Source organism: Caretta caretta, chromosome 4 (genome assembly GCF_965140235.1).
Source record: "Caretta caretta isolate rCarCar2 chromosome 4, rCarCar1.hap1, whole genome shotgun sequence".
Lineage (NCBI taxonomy): Eukaryota > Metazoa > Chordata > Testudines > Cheloniidae > Caretta > Caretta caretta.
In genome coordinates, this window is record NC_134209.1 from 99,078,369 (window position 1) to 99,103,155 (window position 24,787).

The following is a 24,787-nucleotide window of genomic DNA, read 5'->3' on the forward strand; positions in this document are numbered from 1 at the left end:
ATTTTCTGTCTGCAGATTTAGGAAATCAACATCATCAACACAATAATTTGGTGAGATTTTTGTTTTGTTCAGAGGAAGCTTGTATTTTTCACTTCCCACTCACTTTGCTAAAGGAAGCTGTGATAAAACTTTCAAGTATTTGAAGGTTATGAATGCAGAGAAGGAGGCGTAACTGCTATGATGGTCAATAAGGGTGTAACTGCATGGGATGGGGTGAAATTTAAAGCAAAGGAAAATATAGGCTTAAAACAAGGTAAAATTTCCTTTCCATTAAGTCTGTTAATCTGTGGCATAATCTCTCAAGAGCAGAGATGGGAAAGCCATTCCTGTTTAGTTGTTAATAGCTCAAGCACAAATTTACTGTAGAGAAGCAATCCTGTACTAGTATGGATGGACTGGATCAGGGATCGGCAACCTGTGGCCGGCCAGGGTAAACCCCCTGGTGGGCCGGGCCTGTTTGTTTACCTTCCGCTTCCGCAGGTTTGGCCGATCGCGGCTCCCACTGGCTGCGGTTTGCCACTCCAGGCCAATGGAGGCGGTGGGAAGGGGCGGCCATCACATCCCTCAGCCTGCGTCACTTCCCGCAGCCCACATTGGCGGCCGAACCTGTGGATGCGGCAGGTAAACAAACTGGCCTGGCCCACCAGGGGTCTTACCCTGGCGGGCCGCGTGCCAAAGGTTGCCGATCCCTGCCCTAGATAACCAAATAGATCTCTTCCATCTCTGTAATCTGTGGATTGTGTGTATTTTCTTTTTGCATGCTAGTTTGGTAGAAAGTTCATTAAACCAACCTGTTTTATAGCTGGAGGATCACCATGCAGCTGTGTTCTGCTGATGTCTTGTGTTTCCTCCTGTTTACAAAGCCTTTCTAAAAGTGCTTTTTTGCCTTCTGTTACTGTATGCATTCTGTCCGTTAAACTTCTTTGAAACAGTACTACAGCTTTCTCAGAAGCACTCTTCTTAAGCGGACCAGGTGATGATTCTGTAGAAGAAAGCACCGTACGTTATTGGAGAGGGGGAGAGAGAGGCATAGCAATGTAAAGAGAAGACAAACAAAGTGATGAGTCTACACTGTATAAGTCTACAGACTGGCATACACTTGTTTTCTAAAGCTATTATTCACCAACCACATCTTGCTGGTGGGGAGAAGAATTGCCTGATGTATCTGGGTCATAGAGCTGGTCAGAAATTCTGTGATTAACATTTTTCTGTTGAAAAAAGCTGATTTGTCAAATCGAAACTTTAATACCATGTCCAACAGGGAGTGAATCTGACCAGTTTCTTGTAAAATCACTGTTAAACCTCAGGTATTCAAACTTTTCTACTTGCCACTCACAAGTGCTCTCTTCAGACTGTTTATAAGCTGATAATAAATGAAAATATTTAATTGCCCAGCCATAGTTCTTTCTTAGCTTCAGTTTATACCTCTTTTCTGAGCAGGGTAATCTCAGAAATGTTGTGACATTTAGCTGCTCTGTATATAGATCTGAAGTCTTTTTTGTGACTGGAAACCTGTGTATTTGGTGTGGTTTTTTTTTTTTAACTTTTGTGCATCCCCTGGTTTTAATCCTGGAAACTGTAGTCATCCTCTCCCCTCCCCAGCACTTGGATAGCTTTGCTGTAATATGTAGACTTGTATTGCTTCAGATATGATCTTGCTAAATTTCTGTGTAATACCATACTCTTTTTTCTGATTTGTGCTCTATTCCTTTCTCTGTATCCCAGTGCTTGTTTATTGTATTCTAACAGCTGCCTGATATCAAGCTGATAGTGCTTCATTTTTCTCCACACTACTGTCCTCTACACTACGGGTCAGTACTCCTTACATTCCGATCCTGTCTCTGGTCAGTGTGTTGAATCTTGTAACCACTTAAGATATAACTCATATGGTCACGAACAAGGAAAACCCTTTTCCTGTTAGTTGACACCTTTGCTATGTTAGGCTGATCCATCCTATATAGTTTATCTTTAGGAAAATGACTAAAAGGTACAAATGGAAATCATGATTAAAATTTGGTTATTTAAATAGCTCTGATTTAAATTAGTCCACCCTTAACAAAGCCACTTGTTCAGCAAATAGAACATCACTATAAGTGATCTTCTAGCTAACCATTTACATTAGCCTAGTGAGTACTGTGCTGACAGTCTCTTGTTTAATCTGTATTTCCATTATTTACTTACTAAGGAAAGCATGGTACCTCTTTTTTGAGTTTATGCTGACACTAACAGGCCAGTCTTCTCCCCTTATCGTGTTTCCTTTTGTTCATGATAGTGATTCTAGAATCTTCTCAATATGGAAGTTAGGCTCACAGGTTTATAGGCTTCTGGTGCTTTCTCTGGTGTCTTGTTAGCATCTCACCAGTGTGCAGTGGGCACCAAACACCTCCAGTCTTGAGTAGTTTTTATTTGGCCTTCTTTCAGATGGCTCAGATGCCATCCATCCAGAACAGTGTCTTTACCTTTTCTGAGGTCTTAGTCTTCAAGGACTGAGAAATTTCTGTTGCTGGCATATTTCTCTCCCTCTTAGTAAGCACTGGGACAAAGAAATCACACAATTTCCCCACAAAATCTTGATTAGCCTAATAAGTAAGGCTATGTTTTAGTCATGGGTATTTTTAGTAAAAGTCATGGACAGATCACAAGCCGTAAACAAAAATTCACGGCACATGCCCGTCCATGACTTGTACTATATACCCGTGACTAAATCTCGGGGTGGGGGGGGCAGTGGTGTGCGGCCTGGCTCTGTGCTTCCCTGGAAGCATCGACATCGCTCTCTCAGCTCCTAGGCGGAGGCGCCTCTGCGCACTACCTCCGTCCTGAATACCAGCTCTGCAGCTCCCATTGGCTGGGAACTGTGGCTAATTGGAGCTGCGGGGGGCAGTGCTGGCAGGCAGAGGCAGTGTGCAGAGCCCTCTGGCTGCACCTCCCCAGGAGCTGAGGGATGTTGCCGCGCCGCCCAAAGCCCTCACCCCTTCCCACATCTGATCCGCCCCCCCACTCCTGCTGCTGGAGGAGGGGAGCACGGTGGCCTGAGACTGCCACAACAGCAGCCTGTGCAGCTGGCCCTGGGGCTGCCCGAGCTGCTCAGGTGGCCTCCAGGCCAGCCGCACTAGCTGCTGCAGAGGTCACGGAATCCGTGACTTCCTTGACAAACTAGCAGCCTTACTAATAAGTGATTGATTGTTTTACAGCTTGAATATTTGATGAAACTTGCACCTCGCATTCAACATTATTTGCATATCCTCAAAAAGGCAAAAAACTCTTACCATCAGATGCTTTTCTCTTGATACCCCAAGGTCCTGTGTTTGTGATAATGTCTCCCACTGATTCTTATAAAAGAAAAACAAAGTATTCTGTGAACGAATATACTTTTAGAGGTGTTCTAAAAACAGACAAACCAAAAAAAGTCTTTATGATACGTAAGTAATGTTTAGAGAAGGTGACTCAGAGCAGGAATAGGAATGTCCTGGACAGGTTAGGTGCCACTAGAAAGTATGTTTGCATTCACAAATTTGATGCTCAAAATCAGATGAGCTTTGCTACGAAGTTATCACATGTCAGTACTCCTTTCTGGTGCTGACCTGAGAGATAGCTCAGTGGTTTTGAGCATTGGCCTGCTAAACCCAGGGTTGTGAGCTCAGTCCTTGAGGGGGCCATTTAGGGATCTGGGGCAAAAAAAATTGGGGATTGGCCCTGCTTTGAGCAGGGGGTTTGACTAGATGATCTCCTGAGGTCCCTTCCAACTCTGATAGTCTGAGTCTATGAGACAGCCATGAGCTGACACTGGTGTAAGAGTTCATTAAATTCTCAAATGATTCATTGTCAAACTATAGCATTACCTTTTTTTCTTCAGTGCAAGTTTGTGAAGACCGCATTAGGATACCAAAATGAAAGCAATATCTCTAAATCTTTTTAAATAAAGAATGGGAGTACTTGTGGCACCTTAGAGACTAACCAATTTATTTGAGCATAAGCTTTCGTGAGCTACAGCTCACTTCATCGGATGCATACTGTGGAAACTGCAGAAGACATTATATACACAGAGACCATGAAACAATACCTCCTCCCACCCCACTCTCCTGCTGGTAATAGCTTATCCAAAGTGACCACTCTCTTTACAATGTGTATGATAATCAAGGTGGGCCATTTCCAGCACAAATCCAGGTTCTCTCACTCCCCCCCCCCCCCCCCCTTTTCCAAAAACCACACACACAAACTCACTCTCCTGCTAGTAATAGCTCATCCAAACTGACCACTCTCCTTACAATGTGTATGATAATCAAGGTGGGCCATTTCCAGCACAAATCCAGGTTTTCTCACCCTCTGCCCCCCCCCCCCCCAAACTCACTCTCCTGCTCGTAACAGCCCATCCAAAGCGACCACTCTCCCCACAATGTGCACAATAATCAAGGTGGGCCATTTCCAGCACAAATCCAGGTCTTCTCACCGCCCCCCCCCAACTCACTCTCCTGCTGGTAATAGCCCATCCAAAGTGACCACTCTCCTTACAATGTGTATGATAATCAAGGTGGGCCATTTCCAGCATAAATCCAAGTTTAATCAGAACGTCGGGGGGGGGGGGGGGGGGTAGGAAAAAACAAGGGGAAATAGGCTACCTTGCATAATGACTTGGGCAGCGCGGCAACATAAGTCATTATGCAAGGTAGCCTATTTCCCCTTGTTTTTTCCTAACCCCCCCCCCCCCCCCCGACGTTCTGATTAAACTTGGATTTATGCTGGAAATGGCCCACCTTGATTTACACATTGTAAGGAGAGTGGTCAGTTTGGATAAGCTATTACCAGCAGGAGAGTGGGGTGGGAGGAGGTATTGTTTCATGGTCTCTGTGCATATAATGTCTTCTGTAGTTTCCACAGTATGCATCCGATGAAGTGAGCTGTAGCTCACGAAAGCTTATGCTCAAATAAATTGGTTAGTCTCTAAGGTGCCACAAGTACTCCTTTTCTTTTTGCGAATACAGACTAACACGGCTGTTACATTCCTTATTAAGGTTTCAGAGTAACTTGAGGTTGATTCTGTTTATGAGGTAGGTAATAATTACATCTGGGCTAAAATATAATCCTAGGCAGCAATGTTTATCAGCCCAGGACACAGCTGTTATCAAATTAACGGGGAACACTTTTATTATAGAGAGATGGGCTCCCTGTCCTTTATCCTTTCATTTTGCTTGGATACAATAAAGCCTATGCTCTTATTTGCTACTGCTCTCAGAATTCACCGTGCATATTATTTTACGAAACCTGTCTGACCACCTCTACAACCTGTCACTTCAACTAACTCCAATGCTGAATGTCGAAGAGAGCGGAAAATTGTCATGTTTATAAGTTTAGAATTAAGAGAGTGGTATTTTCACTACTGTTCTAATACCTGATATGAGGTTAGAACTTTCACATCCCCAGCTAGATGCAACTAGAGGTTGTCTTCTGAAGATGCAGTCAACTTCATCGTAAAACCTCATCTTTCGTCTGGGATTGCCAAGATGATCATTTTCTTTTTGCAGTGCGCGGTATTCATATTTTAAGTTCTTGTACTTTGTGCGACATTGCTTCCAGTCTCTGTCTATGCCAATTTTCATTAACCTTCTGGCAATCTCCTCAAAGATTTCTTTATTTCTTGTTGCACCTTCAAGCATTTGTTGTATCTTCTCATCTGACCATATATTTATCAGAGCTCTGACTTCATTATCACTCCAGTGTTTTCCTGCTCCTGTATCATGAACTGTAATAACCCTAAAGTGATTCTGTGCTTCATCCAGAGGAATTAAATTGTCTGAAAATATGAATGAAACAAATAACGGGATTGCAGAATACACAAAAATAAAAGTATATCTATAGTTAAATTTTATTCAGTAATGGAGTGTGGAGTGAATTAACATTTGAACTAGGATTTCTGAATATTTTCTCAGGACTTTAAAGGTGTATATGTTGCAATAATATATGGGAACAATTCAGTCATGCATGCAAAAATATTTTTCTGCTTATGAAACTTAAGTTATCAGTGCCTTCAGATGGTAACAGATTTTTGTCCGTGTGTTTTTATTGTTGCAATGTATTATTAACTTTAAAACATTTGTATCCAAGCTGTACAGAGAGTAGCAATTAGATTTCAAGCATAAACAGCAACTTTTGTATCAGTAATAAGAGGAAAATATTTTCATATTAACTTTAAAAGTAGAAAGGGATGTACTAGTACAAATGCATCATGAAGGTGAAAATTGTAGCAGGTAGACTAGATGAGCACAAGCCCAGTATCTGGAAGTTTCCTAGTGTCCAGGTGGTGACATCAGTCATAAATTGGGTATAGCGCAAAGTGAGAGTTCGAACACCAAGAGCAAGTACATTTTGCTACTGTATGGGAACAAGTACTGTATGAAATAAATTTAAAGGTTAGTGTTTAAGATTTTGAACCTAATTCTTAGGTATTCGGGAAGTCAATGTAACCGTCCAAATCGAAGTGTAACATAATACAAGGTTAAAAAGTACTGTATCTAATGAACTGTAGAGTTTTGGATATACTGCAGAATGAGACTGGTGATGAAAGCTAGAAAGAGACTTTTTAAAAATGATTGTCTGGAATTGGCTAAAACACAAAGCTGTATTTTTGGAGCTGGCTCAGTTGAATATGTAATTTAAGATTAAATAATTAAGGGTGACAGAATTTTACTAATACTTCAATATGAGTGAGAAATATATTTAAAGAAAACAAACAATGGGACAGTCCAGCAAATTACATAAGCAGAAGCTTAACTACAGACATGAACTTTCAGCTTCAATGGGACTATACCCATGCCTGTAGTTAAGTACGTGCTTATGTAATTTGTTGGAATGTAACCTCTGTTCATAGTGATTGTGTGGTAGCAGCTCTCTGGTGCTTGTACAGAAAATACCTATATGCACTATGGCTCCATTCTAGCAATTCTTGCTGCTAGAACAGAGCCTAGTGCGTGGACGGTGCTCCTGCCCCACTGAGTAGAGCTGGTATAGGGACTGCTCCTCAGTGAATCAAGGTATTGGAGGCCGTTTCAGCGGGTTCACACCCGATAGCTGCTACCAGGATCCAGTCTGGAGGCTCGGAGCATACATATTAGGGAATATGAAGGGATTGTGATCCCTACCATGATTATAGATGCACCCAAACTTGAGTGAAAAACACATTTTTGTCTCCAGTGTAGATTAGATGATTTCAGTTAACTTGAGACAGTACTGATGGAACAATAGTTGATCTAACTGAAACCCTAAAATGGGAGCAATGGTTTACAAGATGAATGTACACATTTTACCTCTGTGTATAATTAAGACAGGTGTTTTGGTAGCTAAACGTTTACTATGTGTCTCTCTGACAATTCAGTTTTATCCACAGCTGAATTGAAGTAGATGATAAACAATGGCAGCTGGAATCCACAGTAGAGATCAGGTTGTCTTGGGCTATTGTGATTGAAATTACACTTTTTTTTTTTTTTTTAAACTGAGATGTGTACAACTGGACACTTACCTGTCCCGGTTATCTGTTTCACTACTGATGGGCCAGATATATCCTCTGAAGTAGTGCTTATAGAATCATCATCTATCAAAAAATGCAGTTTTATGTTAAATCTGTTTAGATATGTGAGTTGTGTATATTCTCTCCACCTTCTGCAGATCCATAATAACAACTTAAATTAAAAAGATTGTAGTAACATTAATGCTTAGATACAGCTGTCTCAACCAGTTTGCCTTGCCTTTAGAAAAAAAATCAGAATTAAACTAAGACATTTTTAACTTATCTGATGGATCTCCCCAGTACTTGGCAATTCAAATTATTGCCAAGCAAATACAAATGTGATGTAAATATAGACCGTACTGTTGCTGTTTTATGCCTCACTTTGCATTTAGTATAATAACTATATATTATACACATTACAAGTTACTTAGCACAGGAACTCTGTTAAAGTCGTTTGGTTTATAAAATGGACAGAACTGGCAGAGCCACTGATTTGATGAAGTGCTGTCCCATGATTGTGACATTTACATTTTAACCTGTACAGTTCTAATTATTAGCTAGAGATTGTCCAGTGATTAGGGCACTAGCTTGGTAATGGGAAACCCAGATCCCTCTGTTTCCTGCTCCACCACACACTTCCTATATGCCCTTGGACAAGTCACTTAGTCTCTCAGTGCCTCAGTACCTTATCTATAAAATTGGAATAATTGTACTTCTCAGAGGGGTGTTGGAAGGATAAATGTTAATCATTGTGAGGCATTCTAATATCTCAGTAATGGGGACCAGATAAGTACCTTAGGCTCAGAGGTCTTCAAGGGGGTACATCAACTCATCTAGATATTTGTATAGTTTTAAAACAGGCTACATTAAAAAGCACTAGTGAAGTCAGTACAAACTAAAATTTCATATATATAGATTTGTTTATACTGCTCTGTATACTATACACTGAAATGTAAATACAATATTTATGTTCCAATTGATTTACTTTGCTTATTTTATAATTATATGGCAAAAATGAGAGTTTTTCAGTAATCATGTGCTCTGTCACTTTTGTATTTTTATATCTGATTTTGTAAGTTTTTAAGTGAGGTGAAACTTGTGGGTACACAAGACAAATGAGACTCTTGAAAGGGGTACAATAGTCTGGAAAGGTTGAGAGCCACTGCCTTAGAGGGTATCTTCACTGCCCAAAAAAAAAAGTGGTGGTTGTGTGTGTGGTGTGTTTTTTTGTTTTTACACATAAAGATAGCTAACTCAAGATAACTCTGTTAATTGCTAAAGTCATAATCAGGGCCACCTTTACCCATACACAAAGCACGCAGCTGCTTAGGGCACCAGGAAATTTTGATGTCCCCTGCGCAGTTGCATGCTGCTCCGGCTCTTTCCGCCCCAGCCCCACTCTCCTGAAGATTGCAGCCAAGCCCGACCCTGCACTCACGGCGGCATAGTAAGTAGAACGACCCGGCCTCAGCCTGTTTTGCTCCCCTGACTCCCAGCCATGCCACCGGCGAGTGCTGGGGGGGGGGGGGGGGGGGGGCGGTTCCCCTCTCCCCCCAAGCCTGGGAGCCAGGGGAGTGGAGCAGCCTGTGGCCCCAGGCCTCCGCGGGACAGTGGGGTGGGAGGAGGTATTGTTTTATGATCTGTGTGTATATAATGTCTGCTGCAGTTTCCACGGTATGCATCCGATGAAGTGAGCTGTAGCTCACGAAAGCTTATGCTCAAATAAATTGGTTAGTCTCTAAGGTGCCACAAGTACTCCTTTTCTTTTTGCGAATACAGACTAACACAGCTGTTACTCTGAAACCTTTCTTGTTTTGTTTTTCTTCTCTTCAAAGGTGTGTGTGCTTTTTTTGTTTTTTTTCATTGTTTTTAGTGCTTTGTTTTTTTCCCCCCCCCCACACAAGTGTAGATCCTGTCTACCCTATATTGACAGGAAAGTTCAAAGGACAGTTGAAAAATATTAGCATTGTCTTTAAAAATTAACTGAGAGATGTGACTTTAAAAGAGTTTAAACCATCTAAGTTAAAGGGCTGATGTGGTTATCAAGTAGGGATTGCCATTTGGGTTTTCACATGTGCTGAATCCCAATGATGCCTTCATTATAGAAAATAGTAGAGTTAAATCAACAGATGGAATGATTTTTGTGCCCCTTTGGAGGGAGCCATGTTCAGCCTGCTTCAGTTGAAGGGAAAGACTCTAATGTAGGGCTTTATTGATAGCTTACCCGTACTGTTCCATTAATACAGATTTGCATTCTGTATAGTACACAAACCTCTATTAAATAGTAATAAAAATAAAAAGTTAAAGGTTTTAAGCTTTATTAGGAATCTTTAGAATTCTTGAAAACGTCAATGTTCATCAGAACACAAGTCTCATGACACAAGACCCCCCCCCCCCTTCGTTCCTGAGTCAGGTTTTTATGTAAAAACTTTGACTTCTTCAAGGCCAGAATTTTACTGCCTAATGTGAGTTTTGTCACTGACTTCAGTAGGGCTAGGATTTCACCCTTTCTGAGGTTTCAGGATCTGGAGGAAGGTTGAGTTTTCTCCTCTTTCCTTGTTTTTGGATACTTGGATGTCTTAGGCCACTTGGGCTTTTAATAAAGGACAGGGCTGTGTGTACTCTTGTAAACATATAAGATCACTAGTAAATAAGCATGACTTTATTGGATGCAATCAGGATAAGTGAGATTAATATTCTACATGTAAATTAGTTCTTAGCAGTTATGCAGCTCTTTATACCTTTAATTATATTTTGAAAGGATTTTACAAATATTTGTATCTTCATAAAAATACACCTAAGTCTAAATTTTACAGAAAGGCAAACTGATTCAGAAATTATACTTCATGCCATAAACCAACCATTAATTGTCTCATTACAAAAAATTAGCAAATTATTCCATAATTGCCCTTTATGGGAATCTTTGCACTTTCCTCTGAAACGTAGGACTAGCTACTGTTGTACTGAATCAGAGGACCACTTGGTCTGATTCGTATGGTGATTCTTATGCTTTTAAGTGACCTGACCAAGGCAACCCAGTGAGTCAGTGATAGGAATTCCTGCATTCTAATCCCATGCTCATTCCTCTCAACCATGTTGTGTTTTTAACCTATTTGTGCACTGCTGTCTTTAAATGATTCATATTGTGGAATGGATATTGCATGACAGGAACAGAAAACCAATTGATTTGCATAGTACGCAAATGAAAATATTCACATGACATCTTATTATTCATAGTATCATTCTACATGAAAAGTTCTTCCTGCATTCATGTGACTTGGCTGTGTCTCTGAACCTAGATGGATGTTTTTTTGCCCTGTTCTCAATATAGTTTTGTCTCTTCATACAATGTCGCCTTCATAGAATTGCTTTGATGTAGTTGTGGTTGTCGTAGAAATCATAGAAATGTAGGACTGGGAGGGACCTTGCTAGGTCATCTAGTCCAGTCCCCTGCACCGAGGCAGAACTATCCCTGACAGGTGTTTGTGTAACCTTTTCTTAAAAGCCTCCAATGACTGAGATTCTACAACCTCTAGGTAAATTGTTCTAGTGCTTAACTATGCTTACAATTAGTAAGTTTTTCCTAGTATCTCACGTGAATCTCCCTTGCTGCAATTTAAACCCATTACTACTTGTCCTGTCCTCCATGGTTAAGGAGAACAATTTATTACCCTCTTCTTTATAACAACCTTTTATGTACTTGAAGACTATCAGGTTTTCCCCCTCAGTCTTCTCTTCTCCAGACTGAAACAATTAAGTTTGTTTAATCTTTCCTCCTAGGTCATGTTCTCTAGACCTGTAATCATTGTGGCGTAAACCTGTGGTATTTTAGCGCATTTTGATGCCATGTGGGAGACCTGTAGATTCCAGATCAGCCTTGTACCCTTTAATCCCAAATGTGACTTGGTTTTGTCCTTATCTGGCTTCTATGCTCATTGATTCTGAAACATCAGTATATCTCGTCTACTTTCATGACCAACTGTTTTAATTAGGCCATTTTTTCTCAAATGCTTGACATGAGATGCGCGTTTATAAATTAGTGATTTGAATTAAATTTCTTAATAAAATAAGTCATAACATCTCTACTGCAATTATTGGATTGTGATCCATACATACATTTCTTAAAAGAACTGCACTAGCATAAAATGGTTTGAAAAGCCTGAATAGTCCTAAAATGGCCACTGCTGTTGAGTGGCAGCTGTTTTAGGTGTTTGGCCAATACTTTCTAGTTTTTTGGATAAAATAAGATGGTATTTGTGTGCACATCAAATACAAAAAGTATTTATGTCCAACATAGTACTGTAAAGTGTAACTGTGTTCTTTTTTTAATTCGTGATTTGTAAATTAGCATTTTTAGGGGAATCTTGTGTATGTACAATTAAATGGTGTGATAAAACAAAAACTGCATTTGTGCTACTGAACGCTTTAAAAATGTTAACTTTTTACTTCATAAAACAGCATAATTATCCACTAAAATGGGATAGACTTCCAAGATTATTATGGAAAACTCTTACCTTACCTATGTCAATTGTCTCTCTCTTTATATGTGTCGGTTCCAAGTCTTCTGGGATGAAATTAATGAAGTCCTCTTTATCTTCAGGGATTTCTGTGTAAATTCATATAATTAGTATTTTTTTATAATTAGTGTCTTAATTTATGTCTTAAACATAACCACCCACACACCAGAGCTTCTGTAATAGCAAATTCATGCTATTAGAGTAATAACTCTCATTGTTAATTCACTTAAATGTTTTGCTCTCTTGGACTGTTGGCTAAAAAATATGATGGCAACAGTGAAACAAACCTGGGATATCATTAAAAAGATTCTTCTAGTTAGAATAAATACCATGTGATTTATAATTGGTCAGTTTAAGTTAGGGAATGGAATTGACATCAGTGAATTATTTAGATGGTAAGCTCTTTGGGGGAACTACTATTTTTTACTATGTGTTTGTACAGTGTCATGATCTCATTTGGGGCCTCTAGGTACAACAGTAACACAAAATAATAACGAACTGACAATGCATGTGTGCATTTTATAAGGTGGCAATATAGTGATTCTGGTAAAGGGTTTGGTTCAATGACTTCCATGGACTGACTTTAGTGGGCATTGAATCAGACTGAAAAAGGGCAAGAAATGCATAGTCTGCCTTTTCAGTGGTAGTGCATTGTGATGCCATGTTCACAGTGTATCTGTGATGGAAGACTGACAGTAGAGGAGAATGCTACACTTGCAATCCACAAACAAGACACATTCTAAAAATGTGCCATTTCTTTACATTGTGCTACCATGACTTGCCTTTTTCTCTGCTGGCTACTGCTGACATGCGTCTATGTTTGTTTTTCTCTGGGATGGGGAGGAGTGCTTGTCTCCCATTTAATTGGTTCTCTTCCATTTGGTGGCGCTCCCTTTGTAACTGGCAAATGAGGCAAGAATTTATTTGTATCCTTATTATGCAGCTGAAGAAACTGATAGAGAGGGTAAAAGCACGAGGCTGTAGAACGGGTCAGTGGCTGGCTTCTAGGCATGTTCTCAGTTCATTGGAGAACACTACCATTAAACATTAATCAACAAAATGTGATCTGTAGCTTTAACAAGTTATTAAAAATGTACCAAAAAAATCAGTGTGGACTTGTTTTGCTTTTGTCAATTGTTGCTTTGCTTTAGCCTTCTGTACAACATTCACATCATAATGCTCATTTCCTATGAGCCAAGAATCTAGACTGTGTCAGCTTTTTCTGAAATTACTGCTAAAAGTTTAGTGAAGGGCACTCTGGGTATGTTTGCACTGCTGCTGGAAGAGAACCTCTCAGCCTGGGCAGGCAAACTTTCACTAGCTCCGTTTAAGCTGGTGTGCTAAATATAGCAGTGTGGATGTTGCAGCTCTGGTTAGCCAACTGAGCTCAAACCTATGGGGTCAGGTAGGCTTGAAAGTCTGAGTTGCTGCCCAAGCCATAGCGTCAATGCTGTTTGGTTAGTTATTTGCACACTAGCGAGTCTGTCTATCCGTGCTGGGCGTCTCTCTCCCAACTGCAGTGTAGACATAGACTTTTAGACCCCATCTACACAGAGCAAACATCAAGCACACTCTTTTACCTTAGTTCTAATGTGCCTTGGCTCCATCAACACTGGTTAGTCAAACCAAGTTATGAGCATTTGCCAATAGCCACATTCAATCTTTACTTTATGCATGATCAGCTTGGTATGAAGCAAGACAGTTTGCTGTGTTCATTGGGGATTAGAGCAGTGTAGTAGCAGCTTCTCTAGTCATCTTCTCCATTCCTTCATAGACCATCTCTTCGCATCCCATTTTCTTCGGTTTGTGGGCAGGAATTAGGAGTCTGTTTCATAAATTTCAGTCTCATGTTCGTCATCTGTAGCACAAATTGGCTGCCTAAGAACCTGAAGATGTCGAAACTAGAGAACATTGCTGCAGGGTAAAGAAACTCTTTACCTAGATTCCTAGATTACCAAGCTTGTAAAAATTCCTTGCAGCTTTTCAGAGAAAATAAAATGCTGGGCAGATCTGTGGCACTGTGTACGTAGGGCTGAGACTCTGTGGATGTATGCATTATTTGACTGTCCAAGTGACTGAAACAGAAAACATCCAGTACTCTGCCTACCCCATTTTGCTGAAATGCACTATGTTAGGATCCGAAATCTGTATCTGTCATCTGTCTTGCCAAAAGTCCTGAGCACCCAGCAGCAGCCATAAAGAGGCCATTTATTTGGGTGTCCGATATGTATGGATTTAAGCACCAAACTTTAAGCACAGTGTTTTTAAAGTCATGGCCTAGGAACTTAGGAAGATTACCTACAGATCTGCTTGAACTTGCGTTATAGTAAAATCAAAAGGGTGGGGGAAGCCCTAAGAAAGATTAGATTTTTTTTTTTTTTTTTTTAAAGCATGTTAGGAAGATAGCTTTTTGGAAGCTTCTTCTCTTTCTTCACTGATCTTTCATATATCAAGACTAAGAGAAATTATAAAATTAAACCAAGTACTTAATATTGTAAGGACCTCATCCATGGTCTTGATAGATAGGTCTATGCAAAATTTGATATACTGGGTCAGAATAGACTAGTTTTGCCTCTGCGTGAATTCAGTTTCACCCTTTGTATGAGTAGAAGTAATTGTCCACTCTGAATACGTTTCTAGAATGAACCCTGCCTAAAAGTTGTCTTAAAAAAAAATCACTGAAAATAAATATATATTTAGTGTTTGATATGGATTCATGAAAAATATGACTAGTTCATGCCCTGTAGCAGAATAAGCAAAACTTAACAATGGATTTAGACTCTCCTGGACCATGGTTTCTCAACCTCTGAGTCATGACCCAAAATTGAGTCGCCAGAATGTTTCAAAGGGTTGTGTGATAGCTCCTGTCTCTCAGGGCTGGCTGGGCTCGCCTCCCTGCTCTAGGCACTGCAACCTCCGGGGTCCGAGTGCTACTCAGTTTTAGCCCAGCTGTCATGATGGCGGGAGCCCTGGTAGACCTGTGAGCTAGGTCATAACTCCACTCTCACAGATTTGGCCCAGTCAGGGGGGCAAGGCCAAACCTGAGTGGCACTGCAACCCCAGAAGTTGCAGTGGCTGGAGTTAGGAGCCAAGCCCAGCCAGCCCCACAGCACAGGAATTGTCACTGTGGGGTAAGTGCTGGGCAGGACCCAACCCCCCACCTGGGGGGTCAGGAGCTGACCAAAACCACTCCAGGGTCTCCCCCTCAAGACTGTTTATTGGGTTGCAACAGGCCATAAACATAATGGTCCTGAGCCCCAGAAGGTTGAAAACCACTGTCTTAGGCTTTTATTGCCAAAAATTAAGACACTTTTGTAATAAATGCCTTACTTTGGCATCCTCTGCTAGAAAATCCATTGAGACCGCTACTGGAATGCAAAGGTGAAATGGAGAAATTATTAGAAAAAGATGATTAAGGAGCAACTATTTTTGGAAGAATTCCTATAAGTAGAGGTATGTGTGGGCTGGTACTTCTAAAAGTAGGCATTATTTAGAGACTATACTTTTTTGGAGGGGAGGAGGGGGAAGACAAATTGAGAACCCTCAACTAATGTGTAGTTGTGGTGAAATGGGCACTGAGGCAATTAGATCAGGATTTTGACTAACACTATTTCATTTTCTTCTCATAACAAAGTGAGAGATGAATCTGAGCCATAAGCTTAAAAGTACCGTATATACTCATTCATAAGCTGAATTTTTTTAGTAAAAAAGGGAAGTATCAGAGAAGGGGGTCAGCTTATGAATGGGTATAGGGAGGGGCTGTGTCCCACCTCTCCCCCTCTCTCCAATAGAGGAGGCAAGGAGAGGCAGCACAGCCAGAAGGGAAGAGGCAGGGCCAGAGTCTTCCCCCCCCCCCCCCCCCCCCAGCTTCTGCAGCAGCTGCAGCTCCACTACTCGGTGCCACCCACCAGAGCAGGCTATGGCCACGCCGCCTGGCCTGCTGGAGCACGCTGCAGCTGTGCCGCCCAGCCCGCTGGAACATCCTCCCCTGGCCCTCCCCAGATAAGGTGGGAAGGGATGGAATGGGGAGAGTGTAGGGGTCCTGTGCTGGGGTGGGGTCATGTTGGGGGTGGTCACAGGGGTTACTCCCCTGACGCCCCCCAGCCTCTCGCCCCCGCCCCCCCCCCCCCCCCCAAAAAAAATTTCCCCACCAGTTGCTGTCCCGGCGCATCAGGGTAAGCAGCTGGCATGCCGGGACACTTTGTTTATTTAGGTTTACCTCCATGCCTGCGGACTGTTGAGGTAAACAAACCATCTCGGCCCGCCAGCAGCTTATCCTGATGGCCCGGGAGTCAAAGTTTGCTGACCCCTGAATTATAGGGTCGGCTTATACATGGATCATAAAAATTTTCCATTTTTATTTATCCATCTTGGGGGGAGTCAACTTATAAACGAACCGGCTTATGATTGAGTATATACGGTAAGTAATATCTAGGAAACTCAGGTATTCATCAAACTTCAAAAGGGGTGTGTGTATGTAATAATTAGGAAGATGCCTAGATGTGACCGTCTGATGGAAGGTTACCTGAATTTCCCTATTTTTGTGAATATAAAATGTAGTATGAACCTTTCTTTGCAAATGTAGTTTCATTTTTTTTTAAGGTATTTTTATTTAAACTACAACATCTGAGTCTGTCCAATAACCACGTGCCTATTTGATGCACACAATCTTTTGGTAATATTCTGCTGAGTATGGAGTATTTGTAAAGGACCAGTGGCAGATTCTCAGCTGGTGTAAATTGTCCTAGATCTATTGATTTCAATATAGCTGGGACAACTTATACCAGCTGATGAGCACTCTGTGTTCACCTCATCATTGTTCATCAGTAAGGATAAGATTTATATCACGGATTTCGTGACTTTCAGAGATCTCTGTGACATTTTCCACTTCAGCACTGGAGTGGTGAGGTGCAGAGCTCATGGGGTGCAGAGCTCTCAGCCGCTGCGTGTGTTGGACTCCCTGCTGCAGTGGGGAGTCTGGCTCTCTTCCCCCTTCCCCCATGGGACTCAGGCTTCAGTCCTCCCCTGTCAGCCCCCTTCCCCCCATTATTTTTAGTAGAAGTCACAGAGAGGTCAAGGGTTTCCATGAATTTTTATTTATTGCCCGCGAGCTGTCTGTGACTTTTACTAAAAATAACCGTGACAGTCTTAATCTTATTCAGCAGCATAGGAGTCTATGAAGTACTGGACTGCACAAGGCTGCATACTAGTGCTTCAACCATCAGTTTCTCACTATATGTTCGTTTTGAAAATATCAAAAGGTACTACTGCAAAAAGAACAAAAGACCTCCATAATTTCATAATGTAAAAATCATTCTTTTTCCCAGCCCATTTCGTTAGCAAAGTAACAATAAAAATCTGAGTGGTATTATCTTCTGTATTCAGAATAATTAAACTCTTTCTTATTTGAACTGGGGAAGTGCAGGATAGAATTCTTTTCAAGTGTCATCCAAGAGGTGGTTTTTAGCAGAATTACACTTGAAAACAGTAGTTTTTGAAATGTAAATGCTCACTCAATCACAGTTCTGCCAAACTACTAAATGAAATTTTGCAAGAAGGAATTCATAGTTTTTTTTTCCAGTGATTAAAATGGCAATGACTAAAGTAATCTATATACACATTACATAAAACAAAACACTACATTTTAAAAAAAGATTGTGAAGTCAAGCACTGAAAAGTTAGGAAATGCCAGAATTAAGGTTGTTTTTGCAGCCTTAATTAAGGTGTGTGTGTGTGGGGGGGGGGGGGGTGTATGTGTGTGTGCACATCATGATACAATGGTTACTTGACATGGAAAATTTCAGCCCAAAAGGTTAAAGTTGGCAGAGTTCTGTGCAACTGAAAGCAGGGTCTTATAATGAAAAAGGAGTACTTGTGGCACCTTAGAGACTAACCAATTTATTTGAGCATGAGCTTTCGTGAGCTACAGCTCACTTCATCAGATGTTATCTGATGAAGTAGCTCATGCTCAAATAAATTGGTTAGTCTCTAAGGTGCCACAAGTACTCCTTTTCTTTTTGCGAATACAGACTAACACGGCTGTTCCTCTGAAACCGGTCTTATAATGGAAGTCTATCTTAATTATATGTGGCACAACCAGCTCTGCCTATAATTCCCTTATCCTTTGGGTTCATGCATTCAGATAACCTATCAGCATGTAAAATGTCACTTTACACATTTTACAGAGATCTTTAATTCTGATCCACAAGAACTATTCTTACATTCTATCTCTCAAATTAGATTTTTATGGGAAATGACAGCCTGTTTTTCCTTACCTTAGAATCTGAGCATGCTGTTTGTCATGGGGATCTGTAAAGGGTGTAATTATGTGCTTTTATTACACAGGCAGAATTTTAGTGAATTTAAATTAATAGAGTGCAGTTCTCTGCCATTGGTAGATGAGCAAGAGCAATGCTGTCCAACAGAGCATCTGGTTAATCACAAGAAGTAATCTCATGTCTATCACTCAGCTTTCCCTTTTGGTACATGCGAAGCTGCCAGATTCTCTGAAGTAATGGTTACAGAAACCTTATCTGTCAGAAGATTTAAATTTGACATTTAAAACTTTTTGAGCATACTCTGCTTAAAGGCTGAATACTGTGCTTAAGGCTGCCAAAGGAGGTCATGGAGTTTCCTTCGCTGGAAATACTCAAGGCAATACAAAGGCATTCCCACACCTTTCCAGTTAGGTGTTAAGCTTCCCCTTCCCCCCCTGCCAGACAATATTTAGTCCTGAATCTTTGCAAAGAATATGTGAGTATAGAGTACTGTAAGAAGCATATGGTGTATTTTGTGGGTTTTTTATTATGAGATTTGACCTCTTCTCTAATTTTACTATGAATGGGAAGTAAAATATCATACTTAGTTATACCATAGCATATAATAATTCCGAATAATTCTGACAGGGTTTACGTAAAACAAAAAGAAATAAAGGTAAGTTCCATTTGACTCACCTAAACCAATATCATCTTCTTCCTTTATATGTGTGGCACCTAGTTCTTCTAAAAGATTTCTTACAGACTTGTCTTCTTTGAATTTGTCAGGAAGCACTATAAATGTATAATGCACACTGAATTAATGAAAAGCATAGATGTCACTACATAAGGTGCTGGTATTCTCTCCTACTTAAAGGATTTGTAGACCGTTACGTTGTCCAATTAGTGTTTCAGAATATCTCTCCAGTGGCTTTTCAGATATGAATTGGCTTACTAAATTGAGGAGTTTATATAAAATAGGAATTTTTATTTACCTGTGTCAGAAACTTGCTCTATATTTGTGACCCGTAGATCTTCTGACATATTACTAACAGAGTCCTCTTCACCTGTGTCTCCAGGCATTTCTGTGTAAATAATATATTGAATTAGGGTAACACATTTTGCAATAATTCTGTAGTTATGGAAGTTTTACTTTACGTTACCTTTTACAGGTTATTTAATTTATTAAAAACGAAAAGGGTCTAAAACAGGCTTGTGGGTACCCTTGACAAATACAAATAAATAAACAAACCTGTTAATCACAGCAATTTCACCCAATATTGCTAGCCAACAATGACCAAAGAGAAAATAAACACAGATCTTACCACCATTCCACTCACAAACTTCACAATTCTTCCTCTTTTTCACAAAGCTTAGAAGACTAGACAAGTATTGCAGTTTGCCCTAAAGGTCAACAGATTTAGACTGTTTTGGACCAAAGGAGGAAGTGAGTTCAAAAGTTGAGGGATGGCATTGTTAACTAGATCAGTGGCTCTCAACCTTTCCAGACTACTGTACCCCTTTCATGAGTCTGATTTTCCTTGCGTACCGCAGAGTTTCACCTCACTTAAAAAATACTTGCTTACAACCAGACTAAGATCAGACATAAAAATACAAAATTGTCACACCACACTATCAATGAAAAATTGCGTACTTTCTCATTTTTTGCCACATAATATCAATTGGAATATAAATATTCTTACATTTCAGTGTATGGTATATAGATCAGTATAAACAAGTCGTCACCTGTATGAACATTTTAGTCTGTAATGACAGGTTTCAGAGTAGCAGCTGTGTTAGTCTGTATCTGCAAAAAGAAAAGGAGTACTTGTGACACCTTAGAGCCTACAGATTTATTTGAGCAAAAGCTTTCGTGAGCTACAGCTCACTTCATCAGATGCACGCAGTGGAAAATACAGTGGGGAGATTTTATTTACACAGAGAACATGAAACAAGGGGCATTACCATACACGCTGTAAGGAGAGTGATCAGGTAAGGTGAACAATTACCAGCAGGAGAGAAAAAAAATCTTTCGTAGTGATAATCAGGGTGGGCCATTTCCAGCAGTTGACAAGAACCTGTGAGGAACAGTAGGAGGGGAAATAAACATGGGGAAATAGTTTTACTTTGTGTAATGACACATCCACTCAGTCTTTATTCAAGCTTAAGTTAATGGTGTCCAGTTTGCAAATTAATTCCAGTTCAGCAGTCTCTCGTTGGAGTCTGTTTTTGAAGTTGAAGAATTGCCACTTTTAGGTCTAATCAAGTGACCAGAGAGATTGAGGTGTTCTCCAACTGGTTTTTGAATATTATAATTCTTGATGTCTGATTTGTGTCAATTTTATTCTTTTACGTAGAGACTGTCCAGTTTGGTCAATGTACATGGCAGAGGGGCATTACCGGCACATGATGGCATAAATCACATTGGTAGATGTGCAGGCGAACGAGCCTCTGATAGTGTGGCTGATGTGATTAGGCCCTATGATGGTACAGTTCTGCGGTGACCTAGAATCCTATTTTTGATGTCTCCGACTCAAGGAATATTTCCCACACACCTCTGAACAACATACTAACCCACAGAGACCTTCCTACCAACACTACAAAAAGGAGGATTCTGGGTGGACTCCTCCTGAAGGTCAAAACAACAGACTGGACTTCTACAATAGAGTGCTTCTGCCGACGTGCACGGGCTGAAATTGTGAAAAAGCAGCATGACTTGCCCCATAACCTCAGCCGTGAAGAACACAATGCCATCCACAGCCTCAGAAACAACTCTGACATCATAATCAAAAAGGCTGACAAAGGAGGTGCTCTCATTATAATGAATAGGTCAGAATATGAACAAGAGGCTGCTAGCCAGCTATCGAACATCACATTCTACAAGCCATTACCTTCTGATCCCACTGAGGGTTACCAAAAGAAACTACACCATCTGCTCAAGAAACTCCCTGAAAAAGCACAAGAGTAAATCCGCACAGACACACCCCTAAAACCCCGACCGGAGTATTCTATCTGCTACCCAAGATCCATAAACCTGGAAATCCTGGACGCCCCATCATTTCAGGCATTGGCATCCTGACAGCAGGATTGTCTGGCTATGTAGGGCCTCCTCAGGCCCTATGCTACCAGCACTCCCAGCTATCTTCGAGACACCACTGACTTCCTGAGGAAACTGCAATCCATCGGTGATCTCCCTGAAAACACCATCCTAGCCACTATGGATGTAGAAGCCCTCTACACCAACATTCCACACAAAGATGGACTACAGGCCATCAGGAACAGTATCCCTGATAATGTCACGGCAAACCTGGTGGCTGAACTTTGTGACTTTGTCCTCACCCATAACTATTTCACATTTGGGGACAATGTATACCTTCAAATCAGTGGCACTGCTGTGAGTACCTGCATGGCCCCACAGTATGCCAACATTTTCTATGGCTGACTTAGAACAACGCTTCGTCAGCTCTCATCCCCTAATGACTCTACTTGCGCTACATTGATGACATCTTCATCATCTAGACCCATGGAAAAGAAACCCTTGAGGAATTCCACCATGATTTCAACAATTTCCATCCCACCATCAACCTCAGCCTAGACCAGTCCACACAAGAGATCCACTTCCTGGACACTATAGTGCTAATAAGCGATGGTCACATAAACACCACCCTATACTGGAAACCTACTGACCGCTATACTTACCTACATGCCTCCAGCTTTCATCCAGACCACACCACATGATCCATTGTCTACAGCCAAGCTCTACGTTACAACCACATGTGCTCCAACCCCTCAGACAGAGACAAACACCTACAAGATCTCTATCAAGCATTCTTACAACTACAATACCCACCTGCTGAAATGAAGAAACAGACTGACAGAGCCAGAAGAGTACCCAGAAGTTACCTACTACAGGACAGGCCCAACAAAGAAAATAACAGAACGCCACTAGCCATCACCTTCAGCCCCCAACTAAAACCTCTCCAGCGCATCATCCAGGATCTACAACCTGTCCTGAAGGATGACCCATCACTCTCTCAGATCTTGGGAGACAGGCCAGTCCTTGCTTCCAGACAGCCCCCCAACCTGAAGCAAATACTCACCAGCAACCACACAACAGAACCACTAACCCAGGAACTTATCCTTGCAACAAAGCCCTTTGCCAACTTTGTCCACATACCTATTCAGGAGACACCATCATAGGGCCTAATCACATCAGCCACATTATCAGAGGCTTGTTCACCTGCACATCTACCAATGTGATATATGACATCATGTGCCAGCAATGCCCCTCTGCCATGTACCTTGGCCAAACCGGACAGTCTCTACGTAAAAGAATAAATGGATGTCAAGAATTATAATGTTCAAAAAGCAGTCAGAGAACACTTCAATCTCTCTGGTCACTCGATTACAGACGTAAAAGTGGCAATTCTTCAACAACAAAACTTCAAAAACAGACTCCAGCGAGAGACTGCTGAATTGGAATTAATTTGTAAACTGGACACCATTAACTTAGGCTTGAATAAAGACTGTGAGTAGATGTGTCATTACACAAAGTAAAACTATATTTCCCCATGTTTATTTCCCCCCCTACTGTTCCTCACAGGTTCTTGTCAGCTGCTGGAAATGGCCCACCTTGATTATCACTACAAAAGGTTTTTTTTCTCTCCTGCTGGTAATAGCTCACCTTACCTGATCACTCTTGTTACAGTGTGTATGGTAACGCCCCTTGTTTCTTGTTCTCTGTGTAAATAAAATCTCCCCACTGTATTTTGCACTGTATGCATCCGATGAAGTGAGTTGTAGCTCACGAAAGCTTATGCTCAAATAAATTTGTTAGTCTCTAAGGTGCCAGAAATACGCCTTTTCTTTTATAGTCTGTAATTACTTCACTAGTGTTTTTTATGTAGCCTGTTGTAAAACTAGGCAAATATCTAGATGAGTTGATGTACCCCCGGAACACCTATGTGTAATCCCAGGGGTATGTGTACCCCTGATTGAGAACCTCTGAACTAGATCATGGACCAGTCTTTTTGTCTTTCAGGGTATGTCTACACTGCAGTTAAAAACCCATGGATGGCCGATGCCAGCTGACTTGAGCTTGGGCTGCAGCGCTGTTTAATTGCAGTGTAAATGTTCCCCAGGCCCTAGCCTGAGTCTCAACCTCTACACTGTAATTAAACAGCCCCTTAGCCTGAGCCCCAGAAGTTTGAGTCAGTTGACATGGGCCATGGATGTTTAATTGTTAAATTCCTTCACATGTGATGCTTGCCTTCTGTGTTCCTTCTTTCAACTCATCTTGTCAATGGTGCAAGAACAGACTCCTCTGATGCTTTTTAATATAGTAACTCCTAACTTCTCTACCACTTTTCAAATATCCTTTGAAAACACCATCTTTTCTCCCTTGCCTTTATGCATCTTAGTTTCTCAATCCCTTTTATATAACAGGAGATAATTAGCTAGTATGAAAAGTTACCATACATTATCTAATTATAAAACATTATCTTACTAACTACCATGCTTCCATTTGGCATTTATTTTTAAAATGTTCAAATGCTGTGTATTTTTTTTAAATGTCACATCAGTGCTGTGAAACTAATAATTGTAAATAATAATTTTATAGCTAAGTTCTTACCTAAGGAGTCTTTTTCTGTTTTAGCTTCTATCCATTCTGTAGGCCTCTCACCTTCATCATTATCTGATTTGCTTGATTGCTCTCCAGTGTTGTGTCCCAGAATGGCATCCAGTTCATTAAAAAATTTCATACTTTTACTTATGTTCCCTGAGTCTTGGGCATTTTTTACACTCTTGTATTCATGTTTTAAGTTCTTATACTTTGTTCTGCACTGTTTCCAGTCCCTTTCAATGCCGAATTTTTGAAGCCTAGCAGCAACCTGTTCAAATATTCTTTTATTTCTTACTGTCACTTCAAGCTGTTGCTGGATGTTTTTGTCTGACCATATATGTATTAGAGCTCTGACTTCATTGACAGTCCAGTGTTTTCCTCCTTCATTCGCTACCGTTGGAATAAAAGCTGGATTTTTGGACGTCTCTAATATTGATGTTGAGTTACCTAGATCAGGTGGGGTGGGAGAGAGACACAGGTATGGGTTACCTGCATGAGGTGGGGTGGGGTAGAGGAGGGCAGAAAGAATGAGAGTGAAGGAAAATATTTTATTTTCTTCACAACATTGGAGCAAAACTAGAAATAAAATCAAGGTATCAAACAAAGCTGTTAATGATAAAACTGTATTTTCTGACTTGTAAAGACAGTAATATTATAATGAAACCAGAATGCACTAACTCAAGAGAGAGATTTTTTTGCTGCCCTCCACCTTCAAAAAAAAAATTTAACTTTACTTCAAGTAAAATACTTTCAGGAGTGACAGATTTGCTGTTACTAGTACTTTATGATGTAGTGCTTTACGCTTTCATCATGATCTGAAAGAGCTGTAAAAACACTAATAAACTATGCCCCATTCTTGCCAACATTTATACATGTGCTTAACTTTATGCACACG

At 40.7% G+C, this 24,787-nt stretch overlaps 2 protein-coding genes across 6 annotated transcripts in view; one reads left to right on the top strand and one right to left on the bottom strand.

The window, feature by feature from the left end:
• The window catches only part of PAICS (phosphoribosylaminoimidazole carboxylase and phosphoribosylaminoimidazolesuccinocarboxamide synthase), a 61,539-nt gene that overhangs the window by 25,970 nt on the left and 10,782 nt on the right, over positions 1–24,787 (bottom strand). For 2 of the 4 annotated variants that reach the window (XM_048848198.2, XM_048848197.2), the window contains 8 exons: positions 23,902–24,381; positions 19,265–19,354; positions 18,969–19,064; positions 12,018–12,104; positions 7,511–7,582; positions 5,387–5,788; positions 3,267–3,329; positions 792–982 (listed from right to left, as the gene is read on the bottom strand). In XM_048848198.2, coding sequence (XP_048704155.2) covers positions 792–982; positions 3,267–3,329; positions 5,387–5,788; positions 7,511–7,582; positions 12,018–12,104; positions 18,969–19,064; positions 19,265–19,354; positions 23,902–24,381 — 1,481 coding nt within the window. The remainder of the gene's footprint in view (positions 1–791; positions 983–3,266; positions 3,330–5,386; positions 5,789–7,510; positions 7,583–12,017; positions 12,105–18,968; positions 19,065–19,264; positions 19,355–23,901; positions 24,382–24,787) is intronic. The other 2 variants (XM_048848200.2, XM_048848199.2) reach the window with 1 other exon arrangement.
• PPAT (phosphoribosyl pyrophosphate amidotransferase) overlaps positions 1–24,787 on the top strand; it is a 71,431-nt gene that overhangs the window by 8,365 nt on the left and 38,279 nt on the right. The window lies entirely within an intron of this gene.